At 42.2% G+C, this 25,077-nt stretch overlaps 1 protein-coding gene across 1 annotated transcript in view; it reads right to left on the reverse strand.

Moving 5' to 3' along the window:
* Positions 1 to 25,077, reverse strand: part of si:ch211-286b4.4 (uncharacterized) — a 108,498-nt gene that overhangs the window by 81,570 nt on the left and 1,851 nt on the right. Inside the window, exons 3-30 of the mRNA XM_061781112.1 lie at positions 24,303 to 24,491; positions 24,123 to 24,228; positions 23,796 to 24,029; positions 23,587 to 23,688; positions 18,330 to 18,521; positions 18,067 to 18,177; positions 17,424 to 17,616; positions 16,602 to 16,738; positions 15,576 to 15,800; positions 15,291 to 15,432; positions 15,088 to 15,211; positions 13,574 to 13,765; positions 13,363 to 13,500; positions 11,632 to 11,814; positions 11,357 to 11,551; positions 10,336 to 10,484; positions 10,094 to 10,262; positions 9,877 to 10,011; positions 8,442 to 8,594; positions 7,699 to 7,900; positions 5,495 to 5,635; positions 5,229 to 5,414; positions 4,969 to 5,040; positions 4,764 to 4,890; positions 4,552 to 4,685; positions 2,714 to 2,911; positions 1,180 to 1,329; positions 187 to 366 (exon numbers count right to left, since the gene is read on the reverse strand). Of these exons, the coding sequence (XP_061637096.1) occupies positions 187 to 366; positions 1,180 to 1,329; positions 2,714 to 2,911; positions 4,552 to 4,685; positions 4,764 to 4,890; positions 4,969 to 5,040; positions 5,229 to 5,414; positions 5,495 to 5,635; positions 7,699 to 7,900; positions 8,442 to 8,594; positions 9,877 to 10,011; positions 10,094 to 10,262; positions 10,336 to 10,484; positions 11,357 to 11,551; positions 11,632 to 11,814; positions 13,363 to 13,500; positions 13,574 to 13,765; positions 15,088 to 15,211; positions 15,291 to 15,432; positions 15,576 to 15,800; positions 16,602 to 16,738; positions 17,424 to 17,616; positions 18,067 to 18,177; positions 18,330 to 18,521; positions 23,587 to 23,688; positions 23,796 to 24,029; positions 24,123 to 24,228; positions 24,303 to 24,491 (4,459 nt within the window). The remainder of the gene's footprint in view (positions 1 to 186; positions 367 to 1,179; positions 1,330 to 2,713; positions 2,912 to 4,551; positions 4,686 to 4,763; positions 4,891 to 4,968; positions 5,041 to 5,228; positions 5,415 to 5,494; positions 5,636 to 7,698; positions 7,901 to 8,441; positions 8,595 to 9,876; positions 10,012 to 10,093; positions 10,263 to 10,335; positions 10,485 to 11,356; positions 11,552 to 11,631; positions 11,815 to 13,362; positions 13,501 to 13,573; positions 13,766 to 15,087; positions 15,212 to 15,290; positions 15,433 to 15,575; positions 15,801 to 16,601; positions 16,739 to 17,423; positions 17,617 to 18,066; positions 18,178 to 18,329; positions 18,522 to 23,586; positions 23,689 to 23,795; positions 24,030 to 24,122; positions 24,229 to 24,302; positions 24,492 to 25,077) is intronic.

Below are 25,077 nucleotides of genomic sequence, written 5' to 3' on the forward strand. Positions count from 1 at the left end.
CAGATTTGTATGTCAGATCCCAATACTGGACCCAGAGGTGTCTTTGTATGGTACAATCTAATAAGCTCTAATACCTCTATTATTATGGAGAGTGAAACACTTTCCAGATATACTATGATAAACACTGATTGTAACGTGACAGCTTGTAAGTAACTGAGTAGCTTAGGTTCATCATATTCTAATTACCTGATGTATTACAAAACGCTCCAGGCAGACAAGGAAGTGGCTCGGAGCTACCTGCAGGGCAGTAAAAACCCGGCTGGCAGCGACCTCCTGTGGCAGTAGCGGGGCATAGACAATTGGCGTTTGTATAATTATCCAGGTCAAATGGCTGCGAGTTCCATGCTGCTGAGACGCAAAACCAACCTTGGGAGGAACAAATGCATGCAGAGATACAGTGGGAGAGAAAAAAAATAATTGCATCTGGAGCAAGAACATATAGTACAAATGAAGCTTTAAAAAAAAAAAAACACAAGTCCCACTAAACAAGCCCCCACCCGCGTTTTTCTGTCTTACTGTGAGGACCCATTACTTAGATAAGACAGTAACACAGCTACTACTGTACATTCATTGGCCATTGTTCCCCTTGCCCTTGCAGTAGGTTACTGTGGAACACTTTTACATCTGCTATCATTAATGTTGTAGTAGTAGTCATACCATTACTACTGCTAATTAATTACCATACCATTATTATTGCTCGTACAATTAATGTTGAAAACATTGCTTCTTTATCCCTTCCCAAATCCCACTGTCCTCTTTATTTCTCTCATCTCTGTCGCTGTCCTCAATCTTTCTTTCTGAAGCTAAACAAGCATCTGTGTCTGTTCGAGGTTTTTTTCTTAGAGGGAGTTTGTCCTCGCCTCTGTCGCTGAGTGCTTGCTAATATTCAGTTGGTTTTCTCTAATGTGTGAAAAGCGTGGTTCTTGACCTGTTCCATAAAGTGCTTGGACATAAGATTTGTTATAAATTGGGACTATAGAAATAAAATCGACTTTGACCTGACTTCACACTCTTGAATTAGGCTCTTTGTGTCGTACTGATCAGTCTGCCAGCTACTTTAGCTGGGCCTAAGAAATAGAAGACAGTGTACTGACAATGATAAATTAGTCTTTTTTGGGGGGATGGGGCGGGGGGGGGGGGGGGGGGGGCTTAACAACAGGAAAAAAACTAATTACTGACCAGCTTTGCATTTTCCAGACACATTAGTCAGCCTCTCCTTTTCACAGTAGTGTCCAGGGGGGCAAGGCAGGCAGCTGTCCAGACTCTGAGTCATGGGCTCAGGATTGTAATAGCCACGAGGACAAGGGTACTGGGTGGCATGCCTTGTACCTATGGTATGCATACGATAAAGTTAAGACTGTTTAATTGTGGTATTTTCCATTTCCACCCACCGGGCGCAACATTAAACACCACTTGATAATGTAAGTCGTATCTAATACAAGAGCTGTATCAAAAATTCTACCTTTAAAAAGATAACTAGAATGGGATGTAGTAAATCCAGAATCCTATCAAGGTAAACAATCCAAATTTGGCTCTGCACCAAACTATTTGTGTTGTTAAGGTTCACTCATTATTGACTGAGAAATTAAGGTAATTGTTGAAAAATATCAATTTGGCAACTGTCTGACTCACACCTTTATCTGGATTTACACTAAGTTTAAATGGTTTCTTCCCTAAGAATCAGAACCAAAAATAATTATAATTTCAAAAACAACAAAATGCATCTCATAAAACCACATAAAACACAAAAACGTGCAAATAAAAGTAATGGGAATGCAACAAATTAGCAAATGATACATATTTTAAGTTATTAAAATTCAAAGGGGAGTCCAAGCAGAAGATGCGCTTGACCTGATCTTCTTGACAGAGGTAGTAATAGTAAATTTTGACATTTGATATAATATTTATTATTGTGGTCGTTTATAATGGTGTAGAAATACATGGCACCATACTGAGAGGTACTTTGGCCCTCTCTTGTAGCTACAGTAAATGAGGTAACCAAAGTGCATTTCTGCGCCACTGCTAATTGCAAACAATTCTAATCATAATAAACATATTGTTAAACTCAAAGGTGCCGATACTGTAGGTCTATGTTTGTACTCGTACTCTGTCCTTCCTGAGCATGTGGTGTGCATTTTGGCTAATAGAGAATACGTTTTTCAAAAAGAGTGCTTGCTTCAAACTGTTTGTTGACACTTGACAATTATTTCTACACTCCGAAAAATTACATTATTGTAGCTTTGCCACACTGTTCCTCTTTGTGTCTTTTCATCAAATCTACGTATGTTATCTGCATGTGTGCACCACACTGCCCACTTGGAGCCCAAGGCGCGAACAAACAGAAGCAGCACATAAAGTATACCTTCCAGGCAAGTGGAATAGGATTATTCAGTGTGTATAAGAAGTGTTATATTTGCTATGTTAAATACAACAAATTGAAAATTCATTATCAAAATTGAGAGACATAATGGCATTATCAAGTATTGGTACTCAGTATTGGCGAGTACTCAAACGTAAGTACTTGTCAGTCTGAAAAAGGTGGTTTTGGTTTGGTTCCCTAATTATTACCTTTGGAAAGGCACAATTTGTAATACCGCTCTTGTATTGGCTCTCATTTGATGTACAGAAGTTCCTAATGAAGTGAGCCAATATGCCAAGCAGGAGGAACATTAAGTAGTCTTTAAGTGTTTTTTTTTTTTTTTTGTGAGCCTACCATCAGGACAATAGAACCCTGGCGGGCAGGGAAACTTGGTGAAGTTGCTCGTCTTCTCTGGGCAGTAGTACCCACCAGGACAGGCCAAACACATCGACTGGCCTGTGAGGCTTGTGTAGGAACCAGCTGGGCAGGACGCTGGGCCTGCACTACCTTCTAGGCAGTAATGAGCGGGTGGGCAAAAACTTCCCTCTGAGCCTGGGGAGGGAAGAGCAATTAGATGACTCTTAAGCTGTTATTATGATGAATCTTGCGATAAACCCTGATTAATTCATGTATCACAGTCAATAAAACACCCTCACACATTCGCATTGCCTGCATTTGTCAGCATCTGTTTTTGTAACGCCTATATGAGATCTTTTTCTCCACACAGAGTATAAATTAGTTCTACGTGGTTATATTCAATTTGTGTATAGAGTGCTGCGAATATGAATTAATACATATGTAAAAATTATCAACACCATGGGCTTGATTATGTGCAACTTCCTGGCTGTACTCTTTGACATCAAACTGTCTTTCCATCAGCAAGGCCTTCTCTGCTGACCTCAACACTATCAGAAGCACTTACCTACATTTATTTGATCTAAATTCTAATATTTGTTCAATTAAATTGTATTCTTTTATTCCAAACAGTCTATTCCCTTCATTCAGCTGCATCTTTCTGGCTGAATTGTTGTGGATGTTGGATTTTTTTTTTTGTCCAATCAGATTTCAGCCTCTGTGTGGTGCTTTGACAATCTCATCTGCCCAGAGCCTTTTGAATAAGTAGTGCTGGCCCATGTAACTTCAACTATATTAGCAAATGGACTGCTTCTTTAACCACGCAGATTTCAGATTCGTCCTCACTGGCCAAAGTGCTGGCCCTCGATGAGGTCACCATTTTTCCGTCTTCTGACTGGTTGGTCAGAGCAAAACTTGTTTCAGCCAACTTCAACTAGCAAAAACACTGTCTGAAGCGATCTGCACATGTTAATACATTTAAAACTCAACATCTCTGGTGATTCTGATATATACAGTATATTTTAAATGTTTTATGTTTTGTCATTTTATTATCTAAATATTGATTGTGAACTGTTCCAGATGGTGTATGTGGCACAGTATTTTTTAAAACTCATTCACTGCCAGACCCCCCTAGTTATAATGGATATTTGATTTGTATAGCCGTCAATGGTAGTGAATGAGTTTTAATGATGAGTACGTATTCTTCCAAGCTTGTCCCAAATTACATTTTTGAAAGAAATCTGATATTAATATATGAAAAGAAATACAGGGCGGGGCACGGTGGCCGACTGGTTAGAGCGTCAGCCTCACAGTTCTGAGGACCCGGGTTCAATCCCCGGCCCCGCCTGTGTGGAGTTTGCATGTTCTCCCCGTTCCTGCGTGGGTTTTCTCCGGGGACTCCGGTTTCCTCCCACATCCCAAAAAGATGCATTAATTGGAGACTCTAAATTGCCCGTAGGCATGACTGTGAGTGTGAATGGTTGTTTGTTTCTATCTGCCCTGCGATTGGCTGGCAACCAGTTCAGGGTGTACCCCGCCTCCTGCCCGATGACAGCTGGGATAGGCTCCAGCACGCCCGCGACCCTAGTGAGGAGAAGCGGCTCAGAAAATGGATGGATGGGTAATTATTAATATTCACTGTTGAAATGGCAAATATTCAGAAGATTTTGACAATTTTAAGTTAAACAAGGTGTCTAAATGATTAATCGAATATAAAAAGAAAAAATCGTTAACCATTAATTTCTGAATTGATTAATCGCTGCACCAAAAATGTTTGGCCTTGGTGTAGGTATATAGCAGTAATTTTTTTATTATTATTATTTATATTTTTTTGCTACCTGTGGCTGCTGAGTCTCCACCCGGACAGTAAAACCCTGTCTGACATTTTCCCGACGGTAGACTCAGACCTTCAGTAGCACAGAAATGACCTGCCGGACACGAACTGCAGCCAGTGACATCTGTCATGTAAAGACTAAAAACACACACAAATTAATTTGGTAACACAAAATGTTGAGTTTCTAAGAAATGTATTACATTCTTGTCTCCTAACCGGTCTGAGTAGGTTCCTGGGGGACAGGGGAGAGGGAGACTGGTCCCCTCGGGGCAGTACCTTCCCTTTGGACACGCTCCTCCGACTCCAGTGCTGTAGTTTCCATCTGGATTTGGGAAGTTTACACCTTGAAAGGTTGTAAGTTTAGATATATGTGATCCAATTCATCATTATGACAGGCGTGATATTGCCAAACTTGAATTACCAGCTTTGCAGTAATAACCAGCCTGGCAAGGCCCAGTGGGTTCAGACAGACCCCAGTCATCACAGTAGAATCCTGTTAACAACCATAAAAAAAATTAAAAAACATAAGAAAGTCAAAATAAAATAAAAAATATAATTCTAAAGAATCATTACGTATGTAATTAACTGAAATACAACACACAGTATTGCTCTTGATTCACATGTGATTTCTCTCTCATGTCGTGATGCAAAGTGATGTGAAGCATGAGACAATGCTCACACCTGGTGGACAAATGAGGCACTGCTCCACCTGGCTGAAACCCAAGTGAGGGTTGTATGTGCCAGGAAGGCAAGGTAGGATGCCCTCGACACCCGGTGCAAGACAATAATGACCTAACGGGCAAGGCTGGATGCCCTCCCCTGAAAGACAGTAGCTCCCAGGGGGGCAATCAATGCATGTTTCTGCACCTTTGAATAGAAAAATAATTGTTTGAAAAATACATATTCCATATTTTATTCTATCCCTTTTCACCAGACTTGCTCAGAACCTGTTATGTTAGTGTAGGTCCCATCAGGGCACGGTGTAGGGGAGGCTGAACCAATGAGGCAGTAGTGTCCAACGGGACAAATGTCCCCAGTCAAACCATCAAGTGGCTTTGGAGACACTCCGCCCCCTGAACAGTAAAACCCTAAAAAACAGAATATTAGAGTATTAGGGATTTGAAAAACTAAATCAGCAATGATGTTTCATTTTGTCTTTAACCAAGCATAATATATAGAGGGTTGTTACAAAATATCTTTCTAGGGGAACAAAAGGAAGATTGTTATTTGGGAGCGCTTTTACCTGTAATTCTGACTTTTCATTACCACTGTACTTACATTTTAATGATCTATAATTACAAAGACTTATATTTTGATGATGTATATAAGCATATCCTATAATTGGCTTGTTCTGCCTCATAGTGTGTGAGTCCACTCTGAATACTCACTGTAGTTCCCAAATACCACCTCAAGAGTGTCACAGGTCCCCTGCTGGACCCCCTGCAGTTTGCCTACCAAGCGAACAGATCTGCGGATGATGCAGTCAACATGGGACTGCACTTCATCCTAGAACACCTCGACAGTGCAGGGACCTACGCGAGGATCCTGTTCGTGGACTTCAGCTCAGCGTTCAACACCATCATCCCTGAACTCCTTTCATCCAAGCTTCTCCAGCTCAGCGTCTCACCTGCCATCTGCCAGTGGATTTACAGCTTTCTGACGGGCAGGACACAGCAGGTCAGGCTGGGGGAGGCCACCTCATCCACACGCAGCATCAGCACTGGGGCGCCCCAAGGTTGTGTCCTCTCTCCGCTGCTCTTCTCTCTCTACACGAACGACTGCACCTCAGCGAACCCGACTGTCAAACTCCTGAAGTTTGCAGATGACACCACTGTCATCGGCCTCATCAAGGACGGTGACGAGTCTGCATATCGACAGGAAGCGGAGCGGCTGGAGCTGTGGTGCGGCCGACACAACCTGGAGCTGAACACGCTCAAGACTGTAGAGATGATCGTGGACTTCAGGAGGCATCCTTCGCCACAGCTGCCCCTCACGTTGTCCAGCTGCCTTGTGTCAACCGTCGAGACCTTCAAGTTCCTGGGAATTACAATCTCCCAGGACCTGAAGTGGGCGACCAACATCAACTCCGTCCTCAAAAAGGCCCAGCAGAGGATGTACTTCCTGCGGCTTCTGAGAAAGCACGGCCTGCCACCGGAGCTGCTGAGACAGTTCTACACAGCGGTCATCGAATCAGTCCTGTGTTCTTCCATCACAGTCTGGTTCGGTGCTGCTACAAAAAAGGACAAACTCCGACTGCAACGGACAATCAAAACTGCTGAAAGGATTGTCGGTACCCCCCTACCCACCCTTGAGGACTTGCACGCTGCCAGAACTAAGACAAGGGCGTGCAAAATCCTCTCGGACCCTCCCCACCCCGGTCACCGGCTCTTCCAGCTCCTTCCCTCAGGTAGGCGCTACCGATCATTGCAAACTAGAACTAGTAGACATTCCAACAGCTTCTTCCCTCTTGCAATCAACTTCTTAAACAGCTAACTTACAATTCCATTACAACAAGCTGGCAATTTTTTTATTTTTTTTTTGACTTCAGTTCGTTGTCACATTTCTGTGGGGCCAATTATGTATTACTCGTGCACTCACTGTAGTTGTCTCGCCGTGCTGCACTATTTGCATATAGTGGCCACTCATGCCAGAGTAGCATCTGCTCCATTTGCACACTGATTGAGGAGTATCTGTAACATTTGCACAACCATTGTCCCAGATTATCGCACTACTCGTCACTTTAAACCGCATACACTCCTTGAAGTCTCAGTGCCCTTTGCACAATGGTTATTGCACCGGACTATTGCGATATTAGCCATTCGAACTGCTCTAAGTGCTAGAGGACTCTGCATCTTTTTGCACAATTGTTGTTTGTTGTTGTTTTTTGTCAATGTCTTTATGTCTCCAAAGTGTTCTGTAAATTGACTGTCTGTTGTACTAGAGCGGCTCCAACTACCGGAGACAAATTCCTTGTGTGTTTTGGACATACTTGGCAAATAAAGATGATTCTGATTCTGATTCTGATTCTGATATGGCCCAATAAATAGATACAAATGCGATAATATACTAGTGTAATTGGATATTTTTATATACTGTACCTAAGTATGATTTTTTCATGAATATTTTAAAGATGCTGCCGTGATTACCTCACCTTTGTCACATGTCCCTGAAGGTTGGGTGATTCCAGTCGTGTTACAGTACAGTCCAGGTGGGCAGAGGAGGCAGGAGGACAGGTTTTGGGCGCCCACAGTATTACTCCAGGTTCCAACAGGACAGGGGTGTTGCTGAGGGTGTTTGGTCCCCATGGGGCACACATAGCCTGCGGGACACACACTCCCAGAGTCCACAGAAATCTGACAGAAACATCAGCCTTATCAACTCAAACTAGTTGATCATTGTCTGGACATAAACAGAATCAAGTAATGTAAACCTCTGGACGAGATCACCCTGAGATTGGATTCTAATATTTGTGTTTTTCTCATTTGATTGGATTTTAAAGATAAAGCAAAAGCATGTGGGGGACCCCACACAATAGGTACGTACATTTTCTGTGTTATCTTTGCTTGCTATTTTTGATTATTGATTTTTTTTTAATTTCCTTTATCTACTATTGCTACTGAAACAATGCAAATTTTCATTGTGGGACTGATCAAAGTTATCTTCAATGTATAGACAATATGTCATTCACAATTTTGGATATAAATCATTTAAATTGTGACAGTGTCTTATTAAACTCTTCACTTCGTTAATTATCATGACTGTTACTCTGTATCATACATTATCATCTTCAAACACATGGAAAACAGCAATTCAAACATCATAGAATACCACCCAGAAATGACCACGTGATAATAATAATGTACGATAAAAGTATGCCGACTGTTTGAGTCTTACTGGAGAGGCTGTAGAGGCTGCCGAGGTGCAGTAATGCCCAGGATCACAGAGGCCCTCTGGTTCAGAGAGGCCAGCTTTACTGCAAAACCGTCCTGCCTCACATGGCTGACAATGCTGCACTTCTTCACCACCGGGCTCATCGGAGTACCACCCCTGAATTATCACATTATATATTCAAGGGGCAGTCAAAAAGTAATGAGGACTGATTTTTGATTTTTTTAATTTCAGAAACGTTCACGGTTTGAAGTTTAAATACTTGTTTGAAGGTTTATTAAAAAAAAAAAAAAAAGTTTTGTTTAAGCCTTCCAGTCAGCCATTGTGGAAATGACATCATTGCTGGATGTCCACCAGAAGCAGAGATCTGTAAGTGAATGTCTTGCTTTGGAAGGTGAACCACCAATTAACATTTTCAAAAGGTTGCAAACTGTATATGGGGAAGCTGCAATAGGCTATAGCACAGTCAATAAGTGGGTGTCCAGAATCAAAGGCCAAGAAGATGAAAATGTTTAGTAGTGATTCCCCTTCCAAAGCAATGAATTCAATCACAGCTCTCTGCTTTTGACAGGCATCCAACAATGATGTAATTTCCAAAATGGCTGACAGGAAGAGGACAGTCTTAAACAACTTAGTTTTTTTAAATAAACGTTCACACAAGTATTTAAACTGCAAACTGAAAATTTCGGAAAAAAAATCTGTTATTAGTAGGTTAAATTAAATTGGGCTCATTACCGCCCTTTGTAATTATTATTAGCTGCCCCTTTCACACACACACACACACACACACACACACACACACACACACACACACACACACACACACGCGTGCACACTGGATATAAAGTCCACACTCCCCTGTTCAAATGCCAAAAAAAAAAGACCAAGACTAACCGTTTTAAATAATTTCCACCACTAATGTTACCTATAATCTGTACAACTCATTTATAAAAAATGAAAAAATGTGGTTGCAAAAGTGTGCGCACCCTTTCATAACTTGGATGTGGCTGTGTCTGGAATTAACCAGTAACACTCATGTTAAATAGGAGTCAGCACACACTGCCACTATTTAAAAGGCCTTTGATAAAACCCCAAGTTTATATGTTCAAGTATGCTTTTCCTAATATTTTTTTCTTTCGAGCAGAAGCCTGAAGGTTTTGTCCGAACACTGACTGTTATTTTGAACTGTTAATAATTCCGTCCACCTTGTCAAAGGGCCCAGTTGCAGCTGAACAAAATCAGGGACAAAGCATGATGTTGCCACCACCATGCTTCATTGTAGGTATGTTGTTCTACAGCAGTGTTGTGTTCGCGCCAATCATAACTTTTGGGATTATGGCCAAAAAAAGGCCAACCTTGGTTTTACATCATAAAACCTGGCATTTGAACAGAGGGGTGTAGAGTTTTTATATCCACTGTAAACATTAGGCACTAAACTAACTGGAGGACACGGGTGGGCAACAGAAGATGCTGGAGGACAGTAGTATCCTTTTGGGCACAATGGTGGCTTGGACAAGCCTGTCTGGTTGCACAGTCGACCTCCTTGACACTGCAAACATGATTGTGCACCTCGACGCTTGGGAGGATAAGAGAAAACAACCTTGAATAAAGTAATTATATTAAGTCTACATCAGCACAACTTCATCTTTTGCACATACTGGCTGGAAAGTTCCAAGAGTACATGGCTCTGGTTTGACTGCTCCTTCCAATGTATAGTGACCCTGCGCAGTTTCATGCTGAATAGGAGTATCCGAACCACCAGTGCAGTAATATCCAGGAGTGCATGGGGCTGAAGGGTGGGTGTTGTTGGAACCTAAACAATACAACCTTACAGGGAGAGGGGCACAATGTGAGGGACAAGGTATTAAGACCGGTGTTATTCGCTGTAAGGCAATGTTACCCCGGTGGACAGCTGACACAATCCTGAGGCCTGCCGAGACCAGAGCTGCTGCTGAATGTGCCAGCGGGGCATGGAATGGGAGTGAAGGAACCTGGTGGGCAGTAACTTCCTGGAGGACACAAACCACCTGTCCGGCCATCTACTGGAGTCTAGATATAAACACAATAAAAGATGCCCAAGTGGACAACAAGTGTCTTTATAGACCTTGATTTGTGCATGCTACAACAAAAAAGGGATGTCACCCCTGGGACTGTTCCCACAAAGTTAGTAGAATGTAATTGTCCAAAACATCAAAAGATATAAGATGACAAACTGAAAATTAAAGACCCATTGAAACATTTGCAAACCGAGGTAATGTTTCCCATTGAAACGAATGGTAATGCAATTAATCTGTGACAGCTGCAGAACAGCTGTTATATTTAGCTTATTTTGATCGTTTGGTTAAAAATAAATACTGTGCAATTTGGAAATAGGAGAAAACACAATTTCTACTGATGAAATTTCTGTTGATGAAATAGCACTGGGTTTGCTTGTAAATCACTACAGTGCCTTAGCCTTTTCAGGTGCATAAATGTGTGCGTTCACTGTGGTTACTGCTAGCACCAAATGGCCATTACATTTTGTGTTGCATGGTGGTGGCTATTTTAGGCACACACACACACACAAAAAAAAAACAGATACTTGAAGCCAATGATGCTAATTTTATATACCTGGCGATTTTTATTTTAATTATTCAAATTTAGTATTACAACACTTCTCTGTGATGTGTCAAATTTAGAAGACATATTTGTTTTTATTTTACAGGGACTAGCAAAACCCCCGATTGATTAAATAATTTATTAGGTGTGTCTCAATATTTTCAACAAGGCAAGCCAGAAGTAATCTATTATCTTAACTACTGTATACAGTCTATTTCCAATACTGTAAATGGTAACAAAAAGAGGCATTTAGTTTCAGTGCCACATTGGGATTCATTGTGCGTTTTGTAGTCCTTATAGCACATTACATTATCATAACATACTGCGGACTTGGCTCCCTCTCTGCAGTAGAATCCGCCTTTGCAGATGCCAGAGGGCTCTGCCAGGCCCACACCACTGCAGTGCCAACCTGCGCCACAAGGAGTACACTCAGACTCTTCGCTGAGAGCGGCGCGTGAGCCAAAGCTTCCTTCAGGACAAGGTTGGGCAAAGGAGGATCCCTCAGGACAGTAAAAACCCTATAAAGGTAATCATAAAGGGAAGCTTCATGTACTTTTGGAAATCTTGTGTCAGTCAATAAAATAGTATGTATTACCACCTGAGGGCAGACAGAGGGTGTGTGGACTCCTGATCTGTCACAGTAGTGCCTGGATGGGCATGAGACACACACCACTCCATTGTGACCAGATGCAGTGCTCCTGTATTGTCCAGCTTGGCAGGGGTTGGAATACAGGTACCCAGTCCCAGTGGGGCAGTAATGCCCATCAGGACAAAGCCCAGTCTGCAATATACAGCAGCAATAGGTTTATGTTAATAATGAGGTACAGATAGAGAAGGTAATATTTAAGTATATTGTAAAACAAACTAAAATAAACTCTGGGATACACTATGTGGACAAAAGTCATGGGAACGTGATCTGCCTCTTTCATAGTTAGTTTATCGAGGGTTGGGATGGGCAACTGAATGGTTACCACATCTGCCTCACAGTTCTGAGAGTTTTGGTCCAAATCACAAGGCTTGCTGTGTGGAGTTTGTATGTTCTCCCTGTGCTTGCATGGGTTTTCTCAAGGTACTCCGGCTTCTTCCGACATTCTAAAAACGCACACCGAGCGATGTGGCCAAACCAATTCAACTGTGACACAGTGAGCAGAGTTCAGCAACTACTGTAGTTTTCTATGACTTTTCTGACCATTGGCCCATTGATTTTACTGCGATTCCAAATTTGAATTGCAGGCAAACGGCATTGCAACATCTCAGATGTTATAGCCAATCAACAATTAACACGAGGTTTACAAAAAAAAAACTTGCACCTCGACGCCACCAATCAATACAAATACAAGTACACTATACACAGTATAGATTTGTGTTTTACAATAATACTCAACTATATTTATAATTTCATATGTATATGTGGCTAGAACGCAAAGCATGGAGAGTCTCTGTTGCTAAAATACACAGGTGCAGTCATTCAATGGGGCACTTGATCACTGCCAACAGCCTCTCAAAATATCCAATCGTTCCTTTATTGTCACCCGTTTCCTCTCTTGCACCATGTTTTTGTGGTTCAATTGAAAATAATAATAATATCCATACATCCATTTTCTCTACCGCTTATCCTCACTAGTATAATAATAAAAAAATACACTACAGTATACTGTTTGTGCAGCCTATAAAATGGTTACAGGGTCGGAGTTCTGCCATAGTAGTGTGATGGTTGTGTGGTACTCAATTGCTTGGTTTTTCTATGACCTTTGCGATGGTCTACTTTGCGTTCAGCCCCATCACTCGGTATGCAGCGGGCCTTAGGTTAATTGAATAATCTAAACTGTCCATTTGGTGTGAAAGTGTGAATGAATAATTGTTTCCCTATATGTACCCCGCATTTAACTGGTGACAGTGGTTGGGGAGGGTACCCCGCTTTTTGCTCAAAGTTAGCTACGATAGGCTCCAGCTCACCCATGACCATAAAATGAGGACAAATCGTAAAGAAAATGGATCAGTGGATGGGTTGGGGTGGTCCCCAACCACCCCCCCCCCCCACCCCCCCAAATGTTAATCCATAATCTTACCATGACAGTTTGGACAATACAATGTTTCCAATTTAGTGGGAACAGTTTGGGGATGTACATTTTCTGTTCCAGAATGCCTTTGTGTAAAAGTAACGTCCATAAAGGCATCATGGAAAACATTTAGTGAATCCTTAAATTCATCAAACATCTTTGGAATTAACAAGAACTGACCTGTTGGACTTATGGCAAAGTGCCCCAATACTTTTGTTCATGCAGTGTATACTGAACCGTGTAGTTATGTATGATCACTGCAGTCTTACAGGTGCGGTGATGGGGTGCTCTTCAGGCTGCTGAGAGTAACAGTACTTCGCCTCTGGACACGGGACACACTCACTGACCTCACTTAGACCAGGACGTTCACTGTAGGTACCATTAGGGCAGGGGATGGGGTTGGGATCCTGCAAGGAAATGTGCCAATAGGTCATGAGCTAGCAACAATAATAAGACTGAATGTATACTTTTCAAACTCACAATCCCTCCTCCGGGGCAGTAGAAGCCACGAGGACAGAGGGTGGCCGAGCGGCGAGGGTCTCTAGCCAGGCCCTGAGTGCAGAGAAAGCCCGGGGGGCACACCATGACACTGAGCATGGCTTCCTCACTTGTGGTCTCGTTACTGCAGAAGTGGCCAGGCAAGCATGGAGAACACTCAGCAGCACCTTTGTCCTACACACAAACACACACACACACGCACGCACACGCACAAGTACACACGCACACATAGAAGGTTATGGAAGAGGGTTGAGGGGAGGATTGATGTTAAAGATATCCACCAGTATGGGGGAGGAACAAGACAAGATGCAAACGCAAAAGACGAAGGGAGGAGAGGAAAATGGAAGATTGAGCGCTGTCCTGTGTGGTCGCATACTTCGCACGTGCCAATTTCCGCTACTGTGTGAAAATACAGTGGGTACAGAAAGTACCTTCTCCAGAGTGCTCAGGACCTCAGACTGATCCGAAGATTCACCTTCCAGCAAGACGATGACCCTAAGCAAACAGCTAAAATAACGAAGGAGTGGCTTCAGAACAACTCCGTGACTGTTCTTGAATGGCCCAGCCAGAGCCCTAACTTAAACCCAATTGAGCATCTCTTGAGAGACCTGAAAATGGCTGTCCACCAACGTTCACCATCCAACCTGACAGAAATGGAGAGGATCTCCAAATATAGGTGTGAAAACTTGTTGCATGATTCCCAAAAAGACTCATGGCTGTATTAGCTCAAAAGGGAGCTTCTACTAAATACTGAGCAAAGGGTCTGAATACTTATGGCTGTATGATATTTCAGTTTTTTTTTTTTTTTTTTTTATAAATCTGCAAAAATTTCAATAACTCAGTTTTGTTTCTGTCAATATGGGATGCTGTGTGTACATTAATGAGAAAAAAATGAACTTAAATTATTTTAGCAAATGGCTGCAATATAACAAAGAGGGAAAAATTTAAGGGGGTCTGAATACTTTCCGTACCCACTGTATATCCGCTGAAAGCCTCCAGTGCCTGGAATTACACCCCAGTGGGTTGTCGTGGGGCTTTCCAAGCCATGACAAGAGGCGGTAGCCATCAGCTCGCATGTGAGCTAAAAGACTTCCAGGGCTCCTCTTTGCTGGCAGACGGGCAGCATATATCAATGATATATACATTGACAACACAACGTTGCCTGCACAGTTGATAAAGATTTTATGATGGCGACAGTTTTAACATTGGAACAATTTAATTGACTGATACTATTTCCTTTGGGAAAGTTTCTTTTTAAATTACAAATTGGAAGGCAACCAGCGTCATAGAAAGGCTTTTCGAAATTCAACCACATAATAAAACTAAACTGCTCCTCTCGTCTGACATTTGCAGATAGGAGGTGACTAATATGAGCTGCATCACTGTGGGGGTGGAAAATGTAAAGAAAAAATGCACAGTCGGGATGAGACTACAAACATTATCTGGCTTACTGATCAGTTGACCAGTCACAACAGAGAGTGGGCGATGGGCCTTACAGAGTAGCTCCCGGCTCTGCACACTCTGGGGTTAATAGTTGCTGAGTGGGAACAAAAATAACCAGCGGGGCAAGTAGAGCAGTCCTCCAGTGTCAGACCTCCTTTTAGACGGCGAAATGTTGAGCTGGAGAATGGCGGGACGGGAGTGTAAATACTAAACTTTCACAAATCTCTCGGGAACTTAATGTAGAGTCGGTGCTTACAGGGGGCAGGGGGCAGGTTTGGAGCTGCCTTCTAGACAGAATGAGCCTTCAGGGCAAGGCAGGCAGTCTTCTCTCCGCCTGTTGCCCATGTGGATGCTGTATGTGCCTGCAGGGCAAGGAAACTGGGCGCCATATGCGGTCCCTAAGGATGCAGCATTGACAGAGTTATATGCACATAAATGACTCTTGGATTCAGTTCTCAGAAAGTTTTCTATTTCACATGTTAATTTTTTTGTATTTTTACAGCCTTGGCATATTATTACAATGACTTCCACGTCTGTGTACCTTGAGGACAGTAGTGTCCAGAGCTGCATCGGCCCGAGGGCGCTCCTGAGCCAACCAAACAGTACCAGCCCTGTGGGCACGGCTGGCACTCACTTTCAGCTTCCAATCCACTCTGACCACTCCAAGTGCCCACGGGACATTTGTACTGGGTGGGGAACTTGGTCCCAGGTGGACAATAATGGCCTACAGAGCAGGAGAGAGGTGGTCTGTGGATACCACCTGTTCCTAAGGATTTCGAGGATGAATAAACAAGAATGCAGAATTATTTTTGTTTCCATTAAATAGAGATCACTTGCAAATACAGTGGTGCCTAGACATACCAGTTTAATTCATTCTATGACCATGCTTGTAAATCTAAACACTCGTATCGCTAATCATCTTCCCTCATTGAAATGAATGGAAATTCCACTAATCTGTCCAGCCCCCCCCCCCCCCAAAAAAAAACCTAAATAGTTGCAATGTGTTTTTAATAAAGAAAATAGCATTGTATAATATTGCCCTTTCACCACATCGATTCTATTCGCTAGCCTATTCGCTAGCATTTTCCACTGTGTGTTTGCCTTAATTTAGTGGACTTCAAAGCAAAGTTATGTGGTTGTTTTTAAATACACAATGCATAGTTCTCATTGTTTTACGTTTACTTTGACAATAAAATTAACAGGGCATGGCATTAAACAGCTTGAAACTGCTTTTTTGAAGACTTGTTCACCATGCCAAATTGCTGCTTGTTGTGAAGTGAGTTGAGTTCACTGCCACTATACAGCTCTCATATCTCGAGATTTTACTTGCAGGTCAAAGCAAAAAAAATGGTCAAATGACAGCTCTTATCTCGAAAAAACGTCGGATCCCTCGTATCTCAAGGCAACACTGTATCTGAAATGTGCCTACCAGTAATTCAACTATAAAACAGCTTTTTTTTTTTTTTTTATAGGTCATTGAAGAACAAGAATAAAGCCAAATGTTACAATATTAACACGCTTTGATGCAGTTCAATCATTTTGACTTCAATAAATAGGAGTAGAGAACCTCGAAGACAAGCATATCGGGCCGGACACTGCTGACACTGTGAACGATCCGTGAGATCTGTGCGGTTGCTCAGTGTCCCTGGTGGACATGCATTAGTTGGGGCATTGGGTTTAGATGAACCAGGAGGACACACAAACCTATTGGGATTAATGCAAACAAATCAAAATGATACATAAACAAATTGCAATAATGTATGAAATGAATGGACATTTACTTAGGTACACCTGGACAATCATGAGATTCAGAACTTTATGAAACTCTGCCTTGAAAAGATTATAATACTCAGTTTTAGTGCACTCTAGTGTATCCAACTGGGCATTTTCCTATTGTTTATGGGTTATATCCATTTTCTATTGATAAGACGTCACAAAGATTCCCAAAAAAGTTAACAGTTTCCATGACTGCTGCTTTGAAATAAATGTTTTGCTTTCTTCTTCACCTACTAAAGCCTAATACATTATTTGTATCTCACATGGGCCAAGTAAGAAACTATTACATTTTTGGTGTGGAATACATTTGCTAATACTTTGCCTCTATGGGGGAAGGTACACATTTATCCTGCTGGTGGGATACGATAATGTTTATTATTGTGGTTACCGTTTGCTGAGGAGTATGCAATGCATCATAACTGAGAGGTGCATTGATAAGAATAATCTACTTAGCTGGTTAAATTAATACCACCTCAAAACTGAGCAGCATTATCTGTGTAAAGGCCTACATGTCTGCTCAGACATGTACCGAAAGAAGTGGCCATTGATTGAATGTCTCCTGTCAGATGTAGTCAAGATACATTTTTTTCTAGTTTGTGCAGAGGCTCCTCACCCTTGCACGCAGTCCACATCTGGAGCTGTCAGAGCAACTTGAGTGCAGGCCTTCCCCACGTGACACTCTCTGCAGTTACCCAACTCAGTCTGACCCTCTAAGGGGTTAAAGGAGCCCGGCAGACACGGCACAGGGTCACTTGTCCCCTCGGGGCAATAGAAACCGGCCGGGCATTTCAGACAGTCCTTCAAACCTGGAGGAGGTACAGATTTACAGTGTAAAATACACGCTATCGTCCTACTTAAACAAATGTAGGTGTGGAATTATTAATTCTTATCCTAGATGGAAAGTGGCAGTTGAGAATGAACACAGTAAAACTACTTGCTATCAATCTATTTTTTCCATACTATTCCTGGTATATCATCTAGCATTTCTTTTTGTGAATATATCCCCTTCTCTGCCCTTTTTCCTTCCATCTGTTGCGATTCATATTTACCTCATGATTCATCATAGCTATATGGACAGGCATATATGGGTTTATTTTTATATAATCACTGTGCTGACATCTCAAGGAACAGTCTGCAACACATTCTTAAAGGGCAAACATGAGCTTCCTGCTTAAAGAATTCATTTCTGCGAATATGAAAAGGCATTCAGTTATCTGTCCATGTAGAAGTGTTAGATGATGGCATATAAAACTAACTTATTGCTCCTTGATGAGGGGTGAAGGTGCCTCGGGGACACGTGAGCTCCTCCAATGTGCCAGCAGGACAGAACCTTCCTCGAGCGCATGGCAAGCCAGGTGCTAAAGAGCCTGTCAATACAAACACAGAGCATCCCATTGGAGCATTTTAAGTCAGAACAGTTTGTCTTTTCTTCCTGCAACAGGGGTACATTTTAATTACACTGCTGTTTTCTTTTATGTATTTCACCTGCCAATGAGGTCAGTATTCGTGCTGAACTTACCTGCAGGACAGAATCGTCCTTCGCTGCATCTTTTGCAAGCTGCCCTGCTTGTCTGACCCACTTGTTCTCCTGCTGTTCCAGCAGGGCAAGGTGACCCGTGAGGGCTGGCGGTGCCCTCCTCACAGTAGAAACCCGGTGGGCACAAGAACTGAGGGGAGGGTCGAGCAGAGGTCCCTTCCAGACAATAAAACCCTATAGAAAAGTACAAACCCCAATTCCATTGAAGTCAGAACGTTGTGTGAAATGTAAATAAAAACACAATACAATGATTTTCAAATCTTTTTAAACCTTTATTAAATTGAATACACTACAAAGTAGACCTGTCAAAAGTCAAGCGGAAAGGCATATGATTAATCACAAAATTATCGCATTAAACATGTATAAATTATTAATTTCACAATTTATTTTGACCACACATGCTCCTTGACCTTAACCGCGGATGAATATCTGAAAGGCGGCACAGGTTGCTATAAGGTCGGTGAGCAGGTCAATGCTTACGCCACTGCAAAGATGAGTTATGTGACTCCCACTGGTGTGCTCGGTGGCAAATGTTGCTTCAAATGTCACAATGATGGGAATTGTGATAAAACAAAGGTAATTTGCATATAGCGCAGCGCTGAACTTTTTTTGATCGAAGCACAAGTTTAAAATACCATCTCAAAGCAAAATGTGGTATTATGTGTTGTATACAGTATTTGGCGCCTATGATTAATTGTGATTAATCAAAATTCAAAAGTGTGATTACTCTGATTTAAAAAATTAATGGGTTGACAGCCCTACTATAAAGACAATATATTTAATGTTCAAACTGATAAACTTAGTTTTTTTTTGTATATATTCACTCATTTTGAATTTGATGCCTGCTACACGCTCCCAAAAAGCTGGGTCAGGGGCATGTTTACCACTGTGTTGTATCACCTTTCCTATCAATTCTTGGAATTCTTTCCCATTCATGCTGGATGTTCACATTTTGAGCTTCATAAAATGCAACACATTTTCGATGGGAGACGGTTCTGGACTGCTGGCAGGCCAGTCTAATTCTCGCACTCTTTACTATGAAGGAGAATGTGGCTTGGTGAAATAAACAGGGTTGTGACCGAAAAAGATGTTGCTTGGATGGCAGCGTATGTTTCTCTAAAACCTGTATGTACCTTTCAGCATTAATGGTGCCTTCACAGATGTCAAAGTTACCCATGCCATGGGCACTAACGTACCCTCATACCAACATAGGTGCTGATTTTTTAACTTTGCACTGATTACAATCCAGATGGTCCTTTTTCTCTCTGACATGGAGGACACAACATCCATGATTTTCAAAAACAATTTGAAATGTGGACTTGTCAGACCACAGCACACTTCCAATTTGTGTCAGTCCATCTCAGATGAGCTCAAGCCCAAAGAAGCCGGCGGCGTTTCTGAGTGTTGTTGATACGTTGCTTTCGCTTTGCATGGTAGAGTTCTAACTTGCATTTGGAGATAAAATGACGAACTGTGTTACCTGACAATGATATTTTATATATATATATATATATATATATACACACAGCAGCTGAAATAAGTATTGAACACGTCACCATTTTTTTCAATAAATATGTTTCCAAAGGCGCAATTGACATGAAATTTTCACCAAATGTTGGGAACAACTCAAGTAATCCATACATTCAAAGAAAGTAGAACAAATAAAATCAGAAATTAAGTTGTGTGTAATAATGTGAAATGACACAGGGAAAAAGTACTGAACACATGAAGGGAGGTGCAAAAAGACATGGAAAGCCAGGACAACACCTAAAATCTATCAACCAATCAAACAGCAATCCAGGCCCTTATCAGTGCAAATTAATATCAGCTGGTTCAGTGCTAATTGTTGGCCTACAAAAAGGTCTCATTGTCAAGGTGTGAGTCAAGACACATCTCATGATGGATCAGAGCAAAGAGCTGCCTCAAGACCATCACAAACTAATTGTTGCAAAACATAACGATGGCATTTGTTACAGCCACATATCTAAGCTGCTGAACGTTCCAGTGAGCACGGTTGGGGCCATAATACGTAAGTGGAAAGCCAATAATACCACCATAGATTTGCCTCAATCAGGTGCTCTTCTCAAGATTTATGACAGAGGAGTGCAAATAATTATCAGAAGAGGTGTCCAAGAGCTGCGATTGGCTGGCAACAAGTTCAGAGTGTACCCCGCCTCCTGCCCGATGACAGCTGGGATAGGCTCCAGCACGCCCGCGACCCTAGTGAGGAGAAGCGGCTCAGAAAATGGATGGATGGAGGGTGTCCAAGAGCCAAGGACCATCTGTGGAAAGCTTCAAAAAGACCTGAAATTAGCAGGTACTGTTGTCACAAGGAAAACAGTGAGTAATGCACTCTGTCGCTCACCAAGCAAGGCCCCATTGCTGAAAAAAAAGCATGTCAAAGCTCATTTAAAGTTTGCTGAACAACATTTAGACAAGCCAGTTAAATACTGGGAGAATATAGTCTGGTATGATGAGAGAAAATTTTAACTCTTTGGATGACATCATGCACACCACGTTTGGAGGAAAAATGGCACTGCACATCACCCTAACAACACCATACCAACAGTGAAGTTCGGAGGTGGGAACATTATGGTTTGGGGCTGCTTTACAGCAAATGGTACTGGTAAACTTCACCTTATTGAAGAAAGGATGAATGGACAAATGTACCAATACATTCTTGACAAAAATCTGCTGCCGTCTATGATGAAAACGAGTCGAGGGTGGACAGTTCAGCAGGATAATGATCCAAAACATACTGCCAAGGAAACTCTCAACTGGTTACAAAGAAAAAAATAAAGCTGCTATAATGGCCCAGCCAATCACCTGACTTGAATCCAATCGAAAATCTATGGAAAGAACTCAAACTCAAGATCCATAAAAGAAACCCACGGAACCTTCAAGATTTGAAGACTGCTTGTGTGGAGGAATGGGCCAAAATCACACCAGAGCAATGCATGTGACTAGTTTCTCCACACAGGAGGCGTCTTGAACCTGTCATTGCAAACAAAGGCTTTCATACAACGTATTAAACAAATACCAGTTGGTGAGTTCAATACTTCTTCCCTGTGTCATTTCACATTATTACACACAACTTAATTTCTGAGCTAATTTGTTCTACTTTGTTTGTATGTATGGGTTACTTGAGTTGTTCCCAACATCTGGTGAAATGTTCATGTCAATAGCACTTATGGAAATATAAGTAGAGAGAAAAAAGCTGGCGTGTTAAATACTTATATTTAACTGATGATGCCGGTTCTTAATGCACTTTCATCTGAGGGATCGAAGGTCACGGGCATTCAATTTTGGCTTTTGGCCTTGCCGCTTACGTGCAGAGATTTTTTCCAGATTCTCTGAATCTTTTGATAATTTTATTATTATGAAATCCCCAAATTTGTATTCCTTGCAATTGTATGGCCGGCACGGTGGACAACTGGTTAGCACATCTGCCTCACAGTTCTGGGGACAGGGGTTCAAATCCCGGCCCCGCCTGTGTGGAGTTTGCATGTTCTCCCTGTGCCTGGGTGGGTTTTCTCCGGGCACTCCGGTTTCGTCCCACATTCCAATAAAATGCATGGTAGGTTGATTGGAAACTCTAAAATTGCCCTTAGGTGGAATGTGTGCGCAAATAGTTGTTGGTTTCTATGTGCCCTACGATTGGCTGGCGACCAGTTCAGGGTGTACCCCACCTCCCGCCCGGAGATAGCTGGGATAGGCTCCACCAGCCCGTGACCCTAGTTAAGATAAGCGGTGAAGGAAATTAATGAATGGATGGATGCAATTGTAGGTTGACAAACGTTCTTAAACTGTTGGACTATTTGCTCACGCAATTGTTTGCAGTCCTTGATGGTGTAGTGGTACACTCATCTGACTTTGGTGCGGGCAGTGTGGGTTCAGTGATTGTGTGAATGTGAGTGCAAATGGTTGTCCGTCTCTATATGTGCCCTGCAAATGACTGGTGACCAGTTCAGGGTGTAGTCCGCCTTTCACCTGAAGTCAGCTGGGATAGCCTCCAGTGACCCTAACCAGGATAAGCGGTGTTCAGGATGGATGAATATTTGCAAAAAAACAAAACAATAATGTTCATCAGTTTTAACATTAAATATGTTGTCTTTGTAGTGTATTCAATTGAATATAGGTTGATTTGCAAATCGTTGTATTCTGTTTTTATATACATTTTACACAATGTCCCAACTTCATTTGAATTTGGGGTTTGTATTTGTAGATAGGGAAAGAACACTTTTAACAGAACACAATATATTGCAAGTAACAATGTCACTGGATAAAACGTTAAATGGCTATGCCAATTACATTCATATTATTATGGGATTTGGTGTCCACACAAAAATTGTGTGAGTTTAAAAAATAATGCATTAGTGGTAAATGAAATATTCTAGAATACAGAATTTAAACAAAGGAAGTTTTTTCCCTAACTACAGTAAGCTTATCCATCCATCCATCGATTTTCTGTAGTTCTTGTCTTCATTAGGGTCGTGGATGAGCTGAAGTCTAACCCAGCTGACTTTGGGCGAGAGGTGGGTACACTCGGGACTGGTCGCCAGCTAATCTCAGGGCACATATAGACAAACAACCATTCACACTCACATTCACACCTATGGACTATTTAGAGTCTGTAATAAACCAAACAGGTAATGTGGGAGGAAGCCACAGTGCCCAGATAAAAACCCACGCAAGCATGGGGAGGAAATGCAAACTCCACACAGGAGGACCTGAGCCAAGATTCAAACTCAGAAACTTTCGACTATGAGGTAGTCGTGCTAACGACTAGTCCACCTCGCTGCCTATCTAAGTTTATGAGCATTAAAATGAATTATTATTTTGAGAGTTATGTTTTTTTCTATTATTATTCACACAGGCTTGGGACAAGTGCAACAACACTCATGTTAATGGAAGATTTGTACTTTCAATGGAACATAGTGCTTAACCTTTTGTGTAATTTCCAACTACTATATATTCTCAGGAGAACACGTTGAGGATTTTGATCAAAACGCAAGAAGCACTCAGCTCAGGACTCAGTTTTCCAAGGATCATGCTGTAGTTGATGATGAATGCTACATTCGAAAAATCCTGGATATGCACCCCAAATGTACACTTTATTTTTAACAATACACAGCTCCAACGTTTTTTTTTGTGAAAATACATAATTTATGTATTCATTATACTGAGATAAATGCAATTGGCTGACCTTAATTAATCAACAACCTTATCAAGCTGATACCTGCAGGACAGATTGTGCAGTCTGTCAGCTTCTGAAGACCCTCTTTTGGACTATAGCTCCCTGCAGGACAAGGTATAGCTACACCTCCTTCACAGAAATGACCTGTGTTGAAAAAATATATACAGTGAACAGTATGAATAGATTTAGCAACTCCCTTCCAGAAATAATGGACATTATAACAGAGTGTTATGACAATGATTAACACTAACCTGCTGGACACACAAGACAGACAGAATCCTCTCCTAAGCGTTTGTATGTGCCTGGTCCACACGTGACTGATTGACTTGACCTGTGGTCCGACTGCCTCCAGTTGGGGGGCATGGCTCCCCCACACATTGATGAGGTGTCATTACACCTATGGCATGAAGTCTGGCCCAGTGTGGAAGTTGAGCCAGGTGGACAAGTGAGCGGCTGGGAAATCCCACTGTCTGGACAGTAACTTCCTGTTGAAGTCAGAGGGTCACTTTACTTGCGTGTGGTTATTACATAGTACAGGTACTCATAGCCTTTGTATCATGTGGTCATTTTTCACAAACCTGGAGGACACTGAAGGCAGTGGATAGTGCACACACTGGAGTAGAAACCTGGGGGACAGTCATTACACTCAGTGTGATGAAAGTTAGGCTCTTTTCCAGGCCCACACTGTGAGACATGAAAGCACTGTGAATGAATAATGCATTTAAAAAGACACAGTAATCATCTCTGTTACCTGTTACCTTGTGCGCATATCCAAAGGTGCAGACAGAGTCCATAGGACATGTTAGACACTGGAGAATCCCTTCAGGGGAATGTTCCCCAGGAGGACACATTGAGATGCTTCCATTGGCTGGAAAGCAGGAGAAACCTGCTGGGCAGAGCCTGCAGTCCACTCGGTCCTCAGATGAGATCAGACCTGGAAAACAAGGCTGAAATACACCACAGGAAGTCATGACATAATACAATCTCTCATTCATAATAGAACACATAATCACCACTGGTATTCTATCGTACATCTTCTATATATACTGTATGCTACAGCAGTGGTTCTCAACTGGTGTCACCATGGGACCCGCATTTTCCTATTGTCTTTAAGTCATGACCCACTTTTACAGTACTGAAGCATAATAAAGAACGTACTCTTCAAAAATAGCCTATGAAACCATCCATCCATTTTCTGAGCCGCTTCGCCTCACTAGGGTCGCGGGCGTGCTGGAGCCTATCCCAGCTGTCATCGGGCAGGAGGCGGGGTACACCCTGAACTGGTTGCCAGCCAATCGCAGGGCACATAGAAACTAACAACCATTCGCACTCACAGTCATGCCTACGGGCAATTTAGAGTCTCCAATTAATGCATGTTTTTGGGATGTGGGAGGAAACCGGAGTGCCCGGAGAAAACCCACGCAGGCACGGGGAGAACATGCAAACTCCACACAGGCGGGGACGGGGATTGAACCCCGCACCTCAGAACTGTGAGGCTGACGCTCTAACCAGTCGTCCACCGTGCCGCGCCTA

This window comes from Phyllopteryx taeniolatus, chromosome 8 (genome assembly GCF_024500385.1).
Source record: "Phyllopteryx taeniolatus isolate TA_2022b chromosome 8, UOR_Ptae_1.2, whole genome shotgun sequence".
NCBI lineage: Eukaryota > Metazoa > Chordata > Actinopteri > Syngnathiformes > Syngnathidae > Phyllopteryx > Phyllopteryx taeniolatus.